At 54.8% G+C, this 18,547-nt stretch overlaps 1 protein-coding gene across 3 annotated transcripts in view; it reads right to left on the reverse strand.

The window, feature by feature from the left end:
- Window positions 1–3,441: 3,441 nt before the first annotated feature.
- The window catches only part of MPPED1 (metallophosphoesterase domain containing 1), a 79,235-nt gene continuing 64,129 nt past the window's right edge, over window positions 3,442–18,547 (reverse strand). For all 3 annotated transcript variants that reach the window (XM_043441175.1, XM_043441173.1, XM_043441174.1), the window contains exons 5-7: window positions 9,818–9,933; window positions 7,896–8,009; window positions 3,442–5,772 (exon numbers count right to left, since the gene is read on the reverse strand). In XM_043441175.1, the coding sequence (XP_043297110.1) occupies window positions 5,654–5,772; window positions 7,896–8,009; window positions 9,818–9,933 (349 nt within the window). In that variant the 3' untranslated portion in view covers window positions 3,442–5,653. The remainder of the gene's footprint in view (window positions 5,773–7,895; window positions 8,010–9,817; window positions 9,934–18,547) is intronic.

The raw sequence follows: 18,547 nt of genomic DNA on the forward strand, positions 1-18,547 counted from the left end.
TGGTAAGTCGCCTTGGTCTCACGTAACCCCAGATATAACGCCTCGAGAAGAACACATCACCTCCGCACTCTTCTCCTAACACATAACTCCAGGCAAATCCTGAGAAATCGTCAGACAAACTCAACTGGAGGGACAGTCTACAAAATACTCAGACAGTCCTCAAAATTTTCAAGGTCATGAAAATGGAGGAAAGGCTGAGAAACTGTCACCAACCCACAGAGGGCTACGGAGACATAATGCCTAAATACCATGAAGACTCATGGATGGGACGTTATTCAGAAAGACCCAAAGAAAGGTCTAATAGCCTTACACCGTGCTAATCTCTTAGTTTTGATAAATGGACCCTGGTTATGTAAGATGTTAACATCAGGGCAAGCTGTGGGGATTCTCTGTACCATTTTTACAACTCTTCTGTAAATCTAAAATTATTTCAAAATTAAAAAGTTTTTTAAAGTGGGGAAATCATTTCCTGTTCAGGGCCCAACCAGGCTCCTTCTTCCAAGAAGCCTTCCCTGATCGCCCCTACACACTGGATTTGATCTTCCTCCAGGCCACCAAGCCTGACCCTGTCTGCCATTCACTGGGCCCCAAGCGTGTGACAGCTGAAGGGTTCAGCTTCTTTCCAGATCAGAGGAGCCTTCCAAAGTACCCCTCAAGCATCCAGACAGCAGGGCCTGTTTTCCATATCCTGGAGGACTTTGCAGTCTGGTCCTTCAAGGGAGGGTGGGACTGAGGACCCTGTGGAGTGTCCAGGATCTTCTGCAACAAGACTCCCAGTTGGGAGCTGTGGGTGACGTTAGGAGAGAGTCTTGGGTTAAACCCGGGTCTGCAGAGCTTGTCATCTCTACTAGTTTATCCAGGGGGCTGGGGCAGGAGTCTCCTGGAAGAAAAAGGCCTGAGAATTTGCTCCCGGTGGAGGCTGAAGGGGGCTTCCCTTGTGGCTCAGACAGGATGTTCAAGAATCAGCTCCATGGAAGCCAAATTGCAAGAAAAGGTGGCTGGGGGCTGGGCTTCCTGAGTGTGAGCTCCCATAAGGACAGAGGCAGAGGGAAGGGCCACAGCTCACTGGGCTTGCCCCCTTGGACTCCCAGGGACAGTAGGAGCATCGGCGGGGACCCCATCCTGTGTTGGAGGCGGCTGGCAGTGAGAGTGAGCCCAGCGTGCTAAGCTCTCTTTGCTGTGGACCCCGCTCCACCGCTGAGTAAACCTGCCCAAGTCAGAGCATGGGGGGGGCAGCTCATGATGGCATCAGCCCCTCTCCCCACCCCCACCCCCGCCTCGTCTACACTGAAGGCAGCAGGAGCACCGGGCTCAGAACCCAGCAGCTGCCACATCTCAGCAGAGCGGGTGCTTGTGCTCAGTCGTGTCCAACTCTCTGCAACCCCACGGACTGTAGCCCGCCAGGCTCCTCCGTCCGTGGGATTTTCCAGGCAAGAGTACTGGAGTGGGTTGCCCGTTCCTCCCCCAGGGAATCGTCCCAACCCAGGGATCAAGTCGGCATCTTTTTCATCTCCTGCATTTGCAGGCGGATTTTTTTTTTTTTTTTTACCACTGCGCCACCTGGAAGCTTCCCCAGCAGAGCAGGTACCAGGCACTAAGGCAGCAGCTGCAGTGAGACAGCGCAACCAGGGCTGACGGCAGCCCCAGCGGGCCCTGCCCCCGCCCGGGAGCCCTGCTCCAGGACACAGTGAGCACACAGGAGTGCCTCGAATGGAGCAGCTCCTCCCCCCAACCTACGGGTGGGGACCCAAGGCCCAGGACCTGGCATGGTAACCACGTCTGAGGCTCTGGCGGAGGGAGCCCTCTGGAAGGGCACGTTACAGGTGGGCCAGTCTGAGGACAGGAGAGGGTCACGGCAGGCTGATGCCATCCGGGCTACCCCCAGCCTGCTCCCCATCCCCACAGCTCTGGTTCTGACCCACAAATGAAGGTCTGCAGAGAGGCTCCTCCCCTCTGGGTCCATTTATCACACCCCACCCCCAGCCACAGGACACCTCCCCCTACATCTCCCAAAGGTACCTCCAGCCCCTGAGTCCCAAACAGAATTCAGCATCCCCTCCTCAAACCTGTTCTTCCTGCTCCGTGTTCCCCCTCCGTGATGGGCAGCCAACACCCATTATATCATCTCTGGCTCCCCACACCCATCCTTCATCAACCCTATCTCTTAAATCCATTGCTGCCATGTCCCTACTGCAAGTCAGGTCCAAAAGAGGTGCTGAGTGAATGTTTGTAGGGTGGATGGACTGATGGGTGGGTGAGTAAATGGATGGACAGTAGTTGGACTGGATGGATGGATGGATGGTGGTTGGATGGAAGAATAGATGGATGGTGGTTGGATGGATGGATAGATAGATGAATGGTTGTTGGATGAATGGATGGATAGATAGATGGTGGTTGGATGGATGGAAGGATAGACGGATGGTGGTTGGATAGATGGATGGTTGTTGGATGAATGGATGGATAAATGGGTGAATGGATACATGGTGGTTGGATGAATGGATGGATAGATAGATGGTGACTGGATGGATGGATGGATAAATGGATGGTGGTTAGACGGATGGATGGAAGGATAGATGGATGGTGGTTGGATAGATGGATGGTTGTTGGATGAATGCATGGATAGATAGATGGTGGTTGGATGGATGGAAGGATAGATAGATGGTGACTGGATGGATGGACGGATAAATGGATGGTTGTTAGATGGATGGATGGAAGGATGGATGGTGGTTGAATGGATGGATGGATAGATGGATGGTTGTTGGATGAATGGAGGGATAGATGGTTGTTGGATGGATGGATGGATAAATGGATGAATGGATAGATGGTGGATGGATGGATGGATGGAGAGATAGATGGTGACTGGATGGATGGATGGATAAATGGATGGTGATTAGATGGATGGATGGATAGATGGGTGGTTGTTGGATGTATGGATGGATAGATAGATGATAGTTGGATGGCTGGATGGATGGATAAATGGATGGTGGTGAGATGGATGGATGGATGGATGGATGGATGGATGGACAGATGGACGGACAGATGAAAATGGCAGAACTTCTACAGCACAGGGAGCTTTGGAACTGTAGCCATTATATCTGCCTGAGCTTCTCTTGGGCAACACCTGGACCCTGAGTTTGACAAGGGCTGGATTAGAACTTGCCGCTTCCTGGAAGAGGCCAAAGCTAAGGCCACCTTGAGGGACTGTCTGGGGTGGGGGGGGACCAGGTGTTCGAGCTATGTGAACATGATGGGGCACAGAAGTGCATGTGCCAACAACCTCTGACGGAAGCCGGAGCCAGCAGAAGGATGCCAGTCGCTGGCACACAGAAGGTCTTCGGCCTCTGAACTCAGCCCAGGACTCGGCCGGGAGGATGCCTCTCCTCCCCCACAGGCCCCACACAACACCCAGAGACAGAGGAAGAGACACCAGGCGGACTTCTCTTTCTTTTTACAAAGACTTTATTGTCTGACATGCTTGACAAAAAAAAATTACAGCCACAATCAAGTTATGCCAAAATGATTGAGGAGCACGCCATCATCTTTCATACCTCAAGGACTTTTAATGAATTTTTCTTTTAAAGTAACAGCTGCCTTCATAACTTTTATTTTCCACATAAAAATACACCATATTCTGAAGATACCTTAGGAAAAAGATTTTTTTTTTAAGTTTATAGTTCTTGGTCCTCATAGAAATTCAGTAGAGGCGATCGAAAGAGTCTGGAGTCGTCGCCACCCATTTAAGCACACACGTGCTGTGCGTCTGAGGTGCCCCCAGAGACCCTGTAAACATCCCCGGCTACCAGGAACCACGTGGGTTGAACGGGACTCCTGAAGCCCCACACGCCGCAGAGTAAAGCTGGCCCCGGCCAGCGTGCTGCTGCTCCTGGGCTCCCCAGATGGGCCCCTCACCCCATGGGAGCCCCACTCACGCAGGGAAGCAATCACAGTCTCCTGGGATCCTGGGATCTCGAGTCCTCCAGGGCTCCAGGGGCTTTCGGTGAAAAATGAACCTGACAGGTGCCGAACAGGATCCTTAAAGAAAAAGAGCCTCGAGTCCTGCATCGCCTTGTAGGGGCAGAGCTTTGGGTGCTGGCAGAGCAGGGGGCTGTGAAGCCAGAGACCAAGGTTCACATCCTGCCTCTGCCTCGTTTGAGCTGTGCACCCTCAGGCTAGTTACCTAACCTCTCTGATCTCAATCGCTTTATCTCTAAAACAGGGCCAGTAGTACCCACCTTCCAGGAGTGCTGGAAATGAGATCACATCTGCAAAGGGCTCATTAAATGCTGGTTCCCAGGCCTGGGATGAAGAGGAGGCAGGCAGAGCCCTCCTCTCCGACACACCATTGAAGGGGGCGCCAAAAAACTCGGTGATCGAGATCAACGACACTATTTTAATGTGGTATTTTTAAAAACCAAAATTAAAGCATGGGGGGAGAATCCATGATAAACAAAATACCTAAATTTTAAATAAAGAATCTAACGCTGCCCGTGCCAATTCTGCATCGCCGGCCTCACCCCAAGCAGGCCCGGTTTGTTCTCTGTCCATCAGAGTCTCAGCCCAACGCCGCAGTCCTTGAAATCCCCCTGGTGGAACTGCAGGAGTCCAGTCCTGGCTCTGACTCTGGGCCGTGTTCCCATTAGGGGGCAACTGGTACCCAGTACCACAGCTGTGAACCATTCAGCCTTCTCAGACAAGGGCCGGGGAGACAGAACCCGAGGGGCGAGGGAAACCCCACCGGGAGCCAGAACACATCTGAGGACAGCAGTGGGAACCACGGAGTTCACTTCACTGGGTTAAGAGGGGCGCGCGTGTGTGTGAGTGTGTGTCCACGTCCCCACGGGCGCACACAGGGGGCAGGGATGCCTCGGCCCATGGACCTCCCGGTTGCTGGGTTCTGCAGCTTGGCACACCCCAGGGGACCAGGGGCGTCCAGCACGTGGGGACCCTCCAGCCCAGTCCTGGGTCCTCAACAAGCTCATCCTACAGAACCAACCCCCTCCACCCCACCAAGTCCAGGCTCCGAGCGGGTGTCCAGGATGCTCAGGCCATTGCTCACATCAGCAAAGATGCCCACAGGAGGAAAACACGGGACGGCATGAAGCCGAAGGCTGGGTGGCCTGGCCAGGTGCAACCCGATTCCTGAGACGTCCCTGATTGCTCCCTCGGAGGCCTGGGAGAAGCGGAAGGGCTGCCTGCACTCACGCTGTGACAAGCCCCACCCACCCTCCCCAACCCTGAGGCGAGCAGCCACTCAGACCCTCAGTGAGAGGGAGATTTTGTGCCAGAACTTCAGAATCCTTCCAAGAGCAGCAGCTTCCCAAACCCACGAGGGCGTCCAACTGAGAAGATGAAGACTCTGTCACGTCCCAAGCAGGACGCAGCCTCGAGCATAGTAGGTCCTTTAACAAGGAACACACGGAAGGGACACGCAGAAATCAGCGATGAGTGCAGCTCCCCCAATAGCCCTGCGGGGTCCCAACTCCAGGGAGAGTCGGGGGTGATTTTCTTCATTCTGAGGCCTCAGCCCGTCGCCTGGGCTGGTCCCCAGAGCTGGACAGGCTGTGTGCAGGGAAGGAAGGGCGGCTGGGGGTCCGTGCTCTCGGCCAGGTGTATGGAGCTGATGCGGTGGGAAGGGCTGGGGCGGCGGGGGCAGTCAAGAGTTCCGGGGGGTGGGGAGGTCGATGACTATGGGTGGATTCACGGGCTGGTAGTTCACGGTGCACACAGAGGCATTCACATAGGTAGTCGTCCCATCTGCCATGACTCCGTACCCTAGACAGTAAGCATACAGTGGTCAGGGCTGAGAGGAGCAGTTGAGGGTGGTCTGGTGGGTGTGGGTGTCAGAGGGCACTTAGCCACAGAGGGCTAAAATTGTCTGGGGCAAGCTATGGAAACTAGCAAGGCTAGACACGCCCCCCGACCTGCTGTGGGCAGCAAATGAGATAATAATCCACGTGTTCAGCCCAGTGCCTGGAAAGTGCATGTTGAGCCATCATCATTGACATCTTCACCATCACCATCACCATCATCTACACTTCTATTAGCACTACTACCATCATCACTCTCAGTATCACAACCACCACCGTCATCATCTCCATCACCATCACCGTCATCAGAACCGTCATCATCCTGTCCATCACCATCATTGTCACCATCACCACCACCGTCGTGTACTTTTTTTCTCCTCATCTCTGTCCTCATCATACCGTCTTCCCACCACATCTACTTGTCAGAATCCTCTTCAACCTTCAGCTCAGATCACCTCCAAACCAAAAGGGACACTTCCCCTCCTCTGCGCAGGTTACGAGTTCTTTGGAGCCTGCATTTTGCTTGTACAATCATGCAGGGGGGGGACGGTCTGGATCAGACGATGGTGTTACACGCCCACAGTAGGGCTACAGAAAACAACAGGCGTTATTATTATCCTGCAGCACATGCACCATCCACCTTTCCCATGACCTTTCAGGTCCCGCCTTTGATGGTTCATCTGCTGCCCAGAAGTCTGTGAGCTCCTCGGGGTCTCGGAGGTCTGATCACTCCCACCCCTGACAGCATGATGCAGAAGGAAGGGTCTGAGTCTTGCTGGTTTCTGAGCTGGAAAGTGACCTGATGTGAACCAGACAAACATGAGGCCCAGGAGCCCCCAACCCAACGCAGACAGAGGTTCAAGAGGCCAGGGGACAATCCTGGGGGAAAACACAGTGGTTCCCCTGCCCCATGGGAGCCCATGTGCTTCATGGCAGGGTACGGTGGGACCAAGAGGCCTTAGACAGGGGGATAAAGATTCAAAAGGAGCCAAAGGAGGGAGCTGTCCAACTGGTGCAATCAGGCTCCAGTGAAGAAGGCTGAGGTCTAATGAGGTGAGCCCTGGGCAGTGACAGGCCAGGGCGGGGACAGAGTGGCAGTCAGGACTGCAGCTGACATCACCAGTCACCTTCACAGCCACCCTGCCCACTGCCCGAGATGATATGGACACCCCCCTCCAACTCCAGCCACGGGGACACAGCAAGTGGTCCTGCCCCCAGGACAGAAGGCGGACCCTCATGTCTGTCTTGGGTGGGGGCACTGGGAGGGGAGGTGCCACTAGAGCCCCTTGGGTAGGCAGGCAGCCCTCCACATTCATTAAGCACCTGCTGTATGCCAGGCCATAGAGATGTGAACAGGAAGACAGGCTTCCAGCCCTGTACTCAGCTCACAGTGTACCCCCAAAGGCAATCCTTCTCTAGGTCACATCCAAATGTCCCCTCCTCCAAAAAGCCCCCCGCCATCTCTGAAGACTTCGCAGGCTAGAGGCACGGCAGAGTTGCAGGGCTCTAGGAAGTAAAACTTACCCCTGAGTCTTGCCAGATTTTGCCCTCATCTTCCTATGATGAAACACTTTAGCAATGGGTAACTGACAGCCAGCATGTAGATAGGTGTATGTAGATACAAAGTGTATGTAGGAGGTGGGCTATTTCCCGCTGGCCAGGGAGGAGGTGACCAGGTTCAAGGGAGCCAAGAGGGTCCCTCTGATAAGCCAGTGAGGTGCCCCTCCCCCACCAGCGTGTGATCAAACCAGTCCATCCTAAAGGAAATCAACCCTGAATACTCATTGAAAGGACTGATGCTGAAGCTGAAGCTCCACTACTTTGGACATGTGATGGGAAGAGCCGATTCATTAGAAAAGACCCTGATGCTGGGACAGATTGAGGGCAGGAGGAGAAGGGGGTGACGGATGATGAGATGGTTGGATGGCATCAACAACTCGATGGACGTGACTTTGAGCAAACTCTGGGAGCTAAATGAAGGACAGGGAGGCCTGGCGTGCTGCAGTCCATGGGGTCGCAAAGAGTCGGACATGACTGAGCAACTGAACAATAACAACAACCACGTGTGAGGCACCCGCCCTCGCTGACCTTCGTGGATGTGGCCGAAGACATGCAGCCGCGGCTGGACGCGCCTCTGCACCGTGTTGAGCAGCTCCACGCAGCCCACCCGCTGCATCTTCTTGGGGACCCAGTCCAGAAAGCCTGGCAGGGGAGAGAGAGGGAGGGCAGTGACGGGGCCCAGGCAGGCCAGGTCGCAGCTCTGCAGTCGCAGAGACAGGGCAGTCCTGGACCCACCCTGCCCTCCGCAGCCTCGGGGAGGAAAGCCTGGCTCCTGCGTGCACCTCCTGGGGCCTTGCGGCCTCCCCCCCTCCCCCGTCCCTGCTGCTCCTGCAGGGCCACACGGAGAACACACTTATACTAGCCCGAGCGCGCCAGGCAGCACGGGGCGGGGCGGGGTAGGGAAGATGGCTCCAGAGCTGAGAGCCTCCAGACCATTCATGCTCAAAGTGGCCTCAAGGCTGGCATCCGCCCATTGCACAGAGAAGCCAACTGAGGCCTGAGAGGGACAGGTGAGGCCCAAGGTGAGCCGGCAGCAGGGAGGAGTCCGGGAGCAGAATTTCCAGGTTGGAAACTTTCTAAACAAGCATCACAAAATCAGGAAAACGCCCTCTTCATCCACTGCAGCCTCACGCACGTGCCCGCGTCTGGGTCTGCTCGCACGGCCAGCCTCCCGGAGCCGCCCATATGGTGGCGGCTTATTAGCCTCACATGGCTACACAAACGAAGAGTAATTGATTACTCCAAGCGGACAACGAGGGCTCAGCTCAGCCCCTTCTCTGCTTGGGTGGGAGAAACAGGTTTCTACAACTGCTGGGGAGGGGAAGATGGATCCTGCCACTCAAAGAATCACACCGGCTGCAGTGGACCTGACTTAGAGACGAGAGAGAGAGAGAGAGAAGAAGGAGCAAGAAGAGGAGGAAGAGCATGGGAGAGGCAGGAAGTGGGAGGGAAGGAGGCTTGGAGCAGACCCTTGGGTTTAAGCCCCAGGCTCTGCTACCTGCTGGCTGTGTGACCTTGGACAAGTCACTTAACCTCTCTGTGCCACATTCAACAATTCATTTAACAACTGCGTTGGGCTGAGCACACAGGCAACCCCCAGAGCAGGGGTTGTGTGTTGTGTGTGAAACAGACGTGGTGAGGAAGGAACCCAAAAGATGCTGGTGGGGGAATGGATGGGGAGGCGGAAAGCAGGGAAGGAGGAGAGGGAGAGAGGGAGGGAGAAAACAAGAAACCTGCTCCAGAGCCTCACTACAAGCCATGTGTCATGCCTAGACCATGTCAGGGCCCTGGGCCTCCAGGTTCCCTCTGTTTGGAAATGAGGAACATTTCGTGAGGGTGGGGGGAGGCACCCAAGGGTGCTGGCTGGTCATCTGGCGCACATAGGTGCTCAGGGCAGCTTCTCCCAGAACAGGTATTAGAGCGAGGGACTCTTGGGCTGTGCTGGGCCTCCCCTGGCAACCCTTCCCACCTGGGATGACAAGTGGTGACATCAGCTTGGACCAGAGAGGGGGCGGTGGGGGCTGGGAGGAAAGCTGCAGGCAGTGCAATCCCAGGCCCTGGGACGGGTGGTCTCCCGGGGTGAGGGGTGCACAGCATGGGGCCTGGTGAGAGTGACCTTGTGGTATTCAGCCCCCAGGACTCAGGTCTCTGGCCCCCTGAGCTCCACGGTGCCACATGTGTGAAAGGGGCAGCTGAGTCTGACCTCGCCACCTGGCTGTGAGCAGTCCAGGAGGTGACACGTGGAGCCCACAGCACACAGTAGGTGCGCAGAAAATGAGATCGACAGTGGGGTGACTGGCGCCCCAGCACCACGACTCAGAACAGAGCCCTGCGGCAGCTCCCCTGGAGAGGCCCAGTGCCCCCTGGCCCCAGCACCCACACCCTGTATCCTCCCAGCATGAGCAGGCATCCAGGGTCAGGGGCCCAAGGCGGGGGCAGATGAGTCTTACCCAGTGGCGGTCCATGGGTTATCAGGACGTCCACGCCTTCGGGAATGAGGTTCCATTTCTCGAGCAGCGCTTGGCCACGTGGGAGGTTAAAACCCCAGCCATAAAACCAGGGCTGCCTGTAGGAGAAGAGCAGGGGGTTCAGAGGGGTCACCGAGAGTGGGGGCGATGAGAGGCAGGCCTCAGTGCACTCGGCCATCAGGGCCAGCCAGATACCCAGGACCTCACACCCAGGAGGTGATCCACCTGGATGGGGATTCAAGGTGCGAACTCACCTAGACCCTTGCCCAGGTAAAGACCAGTCTGTTTTTTTTTCTTTTTGACTGCGTCTCACTCAGGATCTTAGTTCGCAAACTAGGGATCGAACACATGCCCCCTGCAGAGGAAGCTCAGACTCTTAACCACTGGAAAACTAGGAAAGACCCCGGGTGCACCTTTTCCCTCTTGCTTCACTACTAAAAAAATCTTTTTTCTATGATAAACAATATTATTGGGCTGGCATAATATGTTATGCAAAAAAAACAAACAAGATTTTGGGTCAACCATATATTCATGTAATTTTTTTTAAATGAAAGTTGAAAACAAACAAACAAACAAAAAAAAAACCCAACTTCTGCCAAAGACCTCTCTTGCTCTAAGCCCTTCTAAGGACATCCAGAGAAGAATACTCTCACCTGTCCCTGTGGTGGGAAAATGCTCATCCATCATCCTTCCCACATTTGGGGCCAGAGAGAGGGTCCCAGATGGGAATTCCTGTTCCTGTCTCCACCCCGAAGCTCCCAGCAGGGGCTCCACAGTGCTGAGTCCACCCTCAACATCAAGGTCAGGGCCAGGTGGACAGAGGCCAATGAACAGAATTCCAACTTGTTGCCCATCCCAGTCCTAGACGGATCAATGCAAGTCATTCCCCATCAATGGGTTCAATGGTGAGCATGTGACCTTGATCCTTCCAGTTGGAGGCAACTCCAGAGTTTCCTCCAGTGATGAGATAAAGGAACGCTGTTATATCAACCAGTGAGTTTCTTATCTTGGGAGCTGTCGGCACCTATTAATCTGTCCTAAAGGGAGATGGCTGGAACACATGGTCCAGGGAAGCAGCTGGATCAAACTACATCTGACACCCACCACACCTCTGCACTTCTCAGTTACATGGGCCAATAGAAAGCCATTTGAACTGGGTTTTCATTGACAATGAAAGTATCCCAACTAAGAATCAGCTCTTAGGCCTAAGTCATTATAAGATCCCCAAATTAATACAGCCCTTTAGCATCTACATAGTCACCATCATCGCCATCACCATCACCATCATCACCACCAATACCACCAACAACAACAACACCTTCACCCCATCATCATCACCACCACCACCATCATCATTACTATCATCACCATTGGGGGTCAAATTGTGCCTCCCCCAAAATATTAATATATGAGGAAGCATGAACCCAATACTTGTGAATGTGACCTATTTAGAAGTAGGGTCTTTGCAGACATAATCAAGGTGAGGTCATACCTGATTAGAGCGGTTCTAATCCAGTGACTGGTGTCCTCAGAAAACACAGAGACACACAGCAGCAAAGGCCATGTGATGATGGCCACACAGACTGGGGTGATGTGTCTACCAGTCACGGAATCCCCAGGCTTCCAGAAACCACCAGAAGCTGGGAGAGTGGCAGGGAACAGATCCTCCCTCAGTCCCCTCTGCAAGAGCTAACCTCGGTGACACCTTGATTTCAGACCTCCAATCTCCAGAATCGTGCAGAATCGACTCCTGCTGTTTTAAGCTTCATGGTTTGTGATAATTAGTTCTGCAGCCCTAGGAAACTAATATAATCATCATCACCACCATCACCTCCTCATCGGCCACCCTAGGGACCTTCAGACCCGCAGCAAGGTGGGCAGACAGGTCTCTCTCTTCCTGTTTTATGGATGAGCAGGCTGAGGGCCACGGAGTAGAAAGCAAAAATTGTCACCAGCATTGCTTGCATACCTACTTTTTGCCAGGTGCCAGTTAATCCTAAAGGAAATCAACCTTGAATATTCATTGGAAGGACTGATGCTGAAGCTGAAGTTCCAATACTTTGGCCACCTGATGCAAACAGTTAACTCATTGGAAAAGACTCTAATGCTGAGAAAGACTGAGGGCAGGAGGAGAATGGACAACGAAGGATGAGATGGTTGGATAGCACCATCAACTCAGTGAACATGAATTTGAGCAGACTCCAGGAGATAGTGAAGGACAGGGAAGCCTGGCATGCTGCAGTCCATGGGATCAGAAATGACTTAGTGACTGAACAACAATCTGATTACATTATAGGAAAGGCTTCACCTAACTCTTACAAGAACCCAGTGAATTAAGAGCTAGGATTATTCCCATTTTTCAGATGAGGAACCAGAGGCTCAGAGAAGTGAGTTGGCTCAGGGATCTGGGCCCAGCTGCAAAGACTTTCAGGCTGGGCACCTCCCCACCATTCGCCAACATACTCTGCACAAGTTGGTCGTGGGGCTGGGCTTCCACATTCAAAGCCTCTTATGTGCCCAGAGCTGCCACTAGAATCCCCCCATGGCCCACGAGCACCCCCAGGGGAGGCGGACACCCCTGGCTGTTGACCCACTGCCTCTGCCTTATTGGCAGCCGCCCAATGCACCTCTATGGAACCCCGGGGGTTCCATGGAGCAGCATTTGAGAACTGATTTAGTCCCACCATGGTAGGTTCTGGACAAGACTGAGGTTCAGCAAGAGAGGAAGGGAGGTCCCCAGGGTCACACCGTGGTCAGTGTAGAAGTCATTCTGGAACCCAGCTCTGACCCCCTCTCCCTGCAGCCTTTGAGCCTGCAGTGTCAAATCCTGGAACGAGGGCTTGCGAAGGAGGAAGATGACTGGTCACACTGGCCATTTGGAGGCAAAGGTCCTCTCCCCATTTCAGACACTTGTGGGATCCCCCTCAGCTGCCAGCTTTTGCTCACCCGTGAGCCCCGCCTGGGATACTGGGTCCCTCCCTTCCTCTTGCCTGCCCCCTCCCACACCACGTTTCTCCTTCAAAGCCCTGTCTCTCCTTCTTCTTTCTCACCCTGAATGCCCAGCACCTGCCCGGAGGAGGGTCAGATGTTGGTTTAACGACCAGTGTTGAGAGAGAGAGGCTGGATGAATGAGCATAGGGACAGGATGTCAAACAGGACTCTTTTATGTTGTCTTGGGATTGCAGCCAAAACCTCAAGGCTGGACATGATCCTCCATTTGGAATGAAAGCCCCCAGGTACCACCCAGAAAAATTTACTACTAAAAGCAAGCAGCACACACCAGGCTACCATCTCCCCAAGCCCCCACCAGGCTAGTTTTGATCTTGAGACTTATGGCTCCTGCCTTGTTCTTGGGGGTGGGGATGGGGTTCCTGGACACCCAGCCATGAATGGGTAGCAGAGGAACCACCCGTACAGGTAGGGACCTGGGGATCTGCCCTCGGGGCCCGTGAGAGAGAAATAGACAGTAAAGGGCAGGCACAGAGAGCTGTCTGCACCCCCAGGTCTGGGCTGTCCCAAGAGACCCCCAACCACAGGACGCGCCCTCCGTGTGATGAGACCAGGGGGCTGGGGCTGGGGAAGGCAGAGAGGTGGGCGGCAGAGGGGCAGTCCCCCCGAAGGTGCCTCCTCCCTCAGGCATGCCTGACCCAGGCCTGCCTTAGCACGACTGCAGAAAGCTGAGGGTTCTCTGCAGAAAAACACCCCCTCCCTACACACACACAATTTTACACCCAACTTGGAGGCAATCTTGGGATCAGACAGACCTGGGTTAGAATGGGTCCACCTCTAATTACCTACGCGACCTTGGGCAAGTGGCTTAATGTCTCTATGCCTCAATTATCCCACCTGTAAAATGGGCATAATAACAATACCATTTGCCTCAATACGGCTTTGAAAACAATTAATCCATGTAAAGTCCTTACAATAGTGCCTGGTCCAGTGCTTTTCAGCTGCCATCATCTCCATCACCATCATCATCACCTCCATCATAACCATCATCACCACCACCACCATCATCACCATCACAATCTCTGTCATGAAAAACCCCCTCTGAAACCCACTCATGGAACCTAGATGAAAAACCTTTAGCCTAGGGTAGGGCTTTTCAAACTGCATTTGGAAGGGTCAAACCACATTTTAAAAAAAAAAACAGAAAAGGAAAAAAAGAATAGAAAACATCAGAGTGCAGCATAGCAGGGAGGGACACTTCAGTTAAATATATTTATATTTAAATAGACACCCACATAAGGGTGTACTGAGTCACAATGTAAAAAAGACAAATGCTTTTCCTACCACAGTTTCTGGTCAAAAACGGTTGACAGCCCTAACATACAGCTCATAGCTCTGCAATTCTGAAGTCCTCAGACTCTGGGCACCCTAGAAGCCCCACTCTGGCTGAGCCGGGGCGGGGTCCCTGCAGGGGAGGCTATAGCAGCCTGGAAACTGTTCCTAAAGCCAAGCCGGGTGGTCCCCTGGAAGCCCGGAGCCCGTCAGCTTACAGGAAAAGGAGCAACGCCCTTCTGGTGCCGCCTTGCAAACACAGCATCCATTTTTCAAAAACCCTAATCAAATATTTACAAGAGGGGAACGAGGCCTCATCAGCATGGAGAGACGACGTCTGCTCATTCCCATGAGTCGCGGCAGGAGCGGCTTTTTAGAAAAGACACTCAGCAACATATCAGAGACCCCACAGGCCCCCCTGGAGCCCAACCACACGAGCCCCTGCCTACTCCACCTTCCCTTCCAGCGCCACTGAGCCTGCGTCTGGGGGTGGCATTTCCCCAGAGACGGTTCTTGGAAACACATGCCCTCATAATCCTGGGAAGCCGGAATCCACCCCACCCCCAGGGATGCCCAAGAGGTTTGCTCAAGGGCACCCACGTTGGCATCAGACACCCCGCCTCTGCCCCAAGGAGGGACGCTCCCAGACTCTCTGTGTGTGTAAACTGGGATAAGGACATCTGCGCCCCAGATCTTACCCATTAGAGGGGCTCCTTCCTGCTCGACGCTGTACCCCACTGGCTGTCACAGAGGGCAGGGAGAGAGGGTGGGTGTGAGGATGTTTAAGAGAACGAAAGTACCACCACCACGAAAACACAGGTAACCAGGGGCTCTGTCACTGGGAAAGGGGGAAGTTCTGGCCTTGACTGAAATTTGGGGGGAGCACAGAGTCAAGTCATGCACGGGACCGCCCAGAGGAGACGTTACTCAGGGGGTCTGTAGGCTGTTAGCAGGCCTTTCTCGAGGGAGGCCAGAAGCGGGGGCCAGAGCAGCAGGAGAGGCCGACTCTTCGGGGTGACCACACCCCCCAGGGCCGGGAAAAGCCACGCGTACATGACATCCATCCAGGCTCGTGCCGTGGGAAGAGAAGCCGAAGGGCAGGGGGTGGCGCTTGCCCTTCCTGATGGTGAAGTTGGCCCAAATTCCCCCGGCATCCTCGTTTGATCATTTGACCCCCTCTCCTGGTCCAGTGGGGCCTTTGGGGGCCAGAGGTGAAGTTCAAGGCTGCCCGGGGTTCCAGACAGAGGACAAGGCAGGCAGGGGCTCTCGGGGACTGTCATCCAAGCAGCCAAGCTCTAGCGTCCCCTACCCACCCTGGGGGCAGCCGTGGTCTGAGACCCACGGGTGTGCCTGAGACCCTGGCGCTGCCAGGGCCATGGTTCCCAGCACCAATACAGCTGGGGTCTCGCCCAGACCCACAGCCTGACTGCCCCAAGGGCCAGGAGCCCCGATGACCACCCACCGTCTGGGACACATCACAGACCCCCAAGGAGCTCGGGCGGATCAGAATTCCGACTGAGCGATGGCAGGCGGCTTTATGTCCTGAATTTCTGCCTTTCTGTTCTAAAGTAACCATTGGAATAATTTTCTTACAGAATGATAGTTGCCATGACAACCAGAGCAAATTTTCCTTTTCTGAAACAGATGTCTCATTTAGTTGAAAATTAGAATGTGAACAAACCCATGGGAAAAATTAATTCAAACTTTAACAGAGCGCTGAATACAATGTAATCTCTCAGAGGTTAACCCCTTAACAGCTTTTTTGTGTGCTTATGGTAACCTTCGAATCCCGTCTAATTAGGCCCGCTTAGCCAATATAAATGACCTCCTCATGGCCATCATGGAAATCATTAAACGGTTTCCCCCTGAAGTGTGAATTCCGGGTTCCCTAACAGCAGGCGGGAGGGAGGCAATGCTTGTCTGTAGAAAACAGCCTGCCCTGCTCTGGTTTTTCCATCTCCCCAGGTAAGGCGCACGCCCCTGGGAAGGGGGTGTACCAGAGACCATTTAATCAGCCACCTCATCTCCCGGGGATGCTGGGGTTTGGGGCAGAGGAGGTCTGGGGTGCCCTGGGTATAGCTGGGCCCAGCGGTACACCCAGACCAGGACGCAATGCCTGAGAGCAGAGGCAGGGGAGGGGGGCCCCCTTATGGGAAGATGCCAAGAGGTCACTGCAGGGACACTCACAGAGGCCGAGCTCCAAACACTCTCCATGAGCCCCCAGTCCTCACACCCATCCCAGGACGCAACTGCCATCACGGCCTCATTTTACAGATGCAAAAGTCTGAGGTTCAGAGAGGTTCTGAGATTTGCCCAAGGTTACCTGGGAACCAAGAGGCACAGCTAGGACTCCAGTCCAGACTGCGGACTCCAGAGCTGGGCGCTCCGCCTCCACCCCAGAGCGATGACCAGGAATCCTGCCCATCTGCCTCAGCGAACCCCACTTTCCCAGCCATGTTCACACCTTAGCTCAGCCAGTCCTCAGGACAAAGCTGTCAGGAGGCCCCCACTTTAGAGATGAGGAGACAGCGCCACAGAGAGGTCAAGCGATGTGTCTGAGCACACATAGGAGGCTAGAGGGACCTGGACCAGGGTTTCTGGCTCCTGCATCCTGTGCCCAGCGGGCCACTGACCCAAAGAGGATCCTGCTGGGGTGGCCGGGCCCCTGGTTCTCCTTCTTCCATGATGACTGTCTGCCTGTCCCTCTGAGCAACACTTGAATGTCCCCTGTCTGCTCCCCTTCTCTGAGCCTGGCTGCAGACAGAGGACACGCCTCTCATACACCCTGTGACTTCTACTCCCGAAACTTCCATGGCTCCCCATCACCTCCAGGGCAAGCCTGGACTGCATGGCCTGGCACACAGAGCCCCTGGGCTTTGCTCCAGCCTACCTTCCGGGCCGTCCAGCTCAGACTCCCCAGTGAGCTCACCACCTACCAGCCACAACGATCCTCTGCTTCCTGAACCCAGCCCAGCCTGTCCCCACCTCCAGGTTTTGGCTCGTACTGTTCCAGCCATCTGAAATGCCCTTCCCAGCCTCTCCTTGGAGCCCATGACCTGTGATTTATTAAGACCTGAGTCAAAGGCCACCTCCTCCAGGAAGCTTTCCCTGATCACCTCCATCCCCAAGCATAGGTAACTTACCCTTCCTGCTCTGAGCATGCTTGCACTGGCTCCTTCAGGGCAGGCCCAGGTCAACCATCCCTGAGTCCTTCCTGCCCAAAGGATGTCTGGGTCTAGGTGGATGTCAGGGAGGGCTTGCACCAGGCGTGCATGAATGAATGATGGAATGAACTGACAGGTGCTCTACCTGGCGGCAGATGGGAAGAACTAAACATGAACCCTCTCCTCCCCGCACCCTCCCGACAGGATCCTCCCCAGAGCCCCTGGAAGTCCTGAAGCCCCGAGACCCCCCACCAGGACCAGAAACAGAACTCTCACCATCTGCTGAGCTTACCATTCTCCTTCCTGCTGCCACGACCTGACCAGGGGGAACTGTGTGCCCATTTCACAGATGGGGCCTCAGAGGCAATGCTCACATCTTTGGCTCCTCCTGACTCCCCTCCTTCAGGGGACCGTCCCTGCCTCCCCAGGCAGCCCGTTCCCCAGGTGAGGGCCAGGGCGGCTGCCCTGCAGATGGAAGGGAAGAGCCGCTCACAGTGCCCACCCCTGCAGGACAGGCGGCTTCCACTTCCGCCTCTCCTCCTACAGGAGGAAGGCTGCCGTGTGCACCGGGCAGAGGCCGCCCCTAAGCTCAGACAAGCCTGACGAGAAAGACAAGCTCAGACAAGACGAGTGGACCAGGTCCGCTCCAGGCCCAACACGCATCCTGATCCTCATCTGTCCTTCCTGCCCCAGCACCCTCTCCCCCAAAGGCCCGGTTTTCTGGGGCCACTTCCAGGGAGCCGGCCATGGCCCCTGCCTCTCAGGCGAGGATGACACCGATCACTGGTCCACATGTGTCCCGGGACCCTCTTGGCACCCCAGCGAGTCTGTGCTCCATCCACAGCAAGGGGAGACTGAGGCTCAGAGGGGGTGATGTGTCCAGGTCCCCCGAGCCAGTTCCCGCTGATTCCTCATCCCACAGGCGCCCCAGTCTCCTGAGGAGGTCCTGGCTCTGAGGGAGACAGGCATGCCTGGCTCCTTCTCTGTATCTCCTGGGCTGGCGAGTTGAGGGAGCCTGGGGGAGACGCTGCCACCCACCCTGCGTTGGGGCCAGCGGGAGTGGGCCTGTCAGTCACACTCCGTGCCCGGTGCCCACATATGGCAAGTCAGCAGCAAGGTGAGTGGAACCCAAAATGGGGTCCTTTGTCATTGCTAATTAATTTCCCCCCACCCTTCCATGCTCAGAGTCATTCATCTTCTGTTTGGCTGGGACTCTGCAGTGGGGAGAAGGCAGACAACGCGTTCAAACATTAATCTCGTGTAGAAG

Source organism: Cervus canadensis, chromosome 21 (assembly GCF_019320065.1).
Source record: "Cervus canadensis isolate Bull #8, Minnesota chromosome 21, ASM1932006v1, whole genome shotgun sequence".
Lineage (NCBI taxonomy): Eukaryota > Metazoa > Chordata > Mammalia > Artiodactyla > Cervidae > Cervus > Cervus canadensis.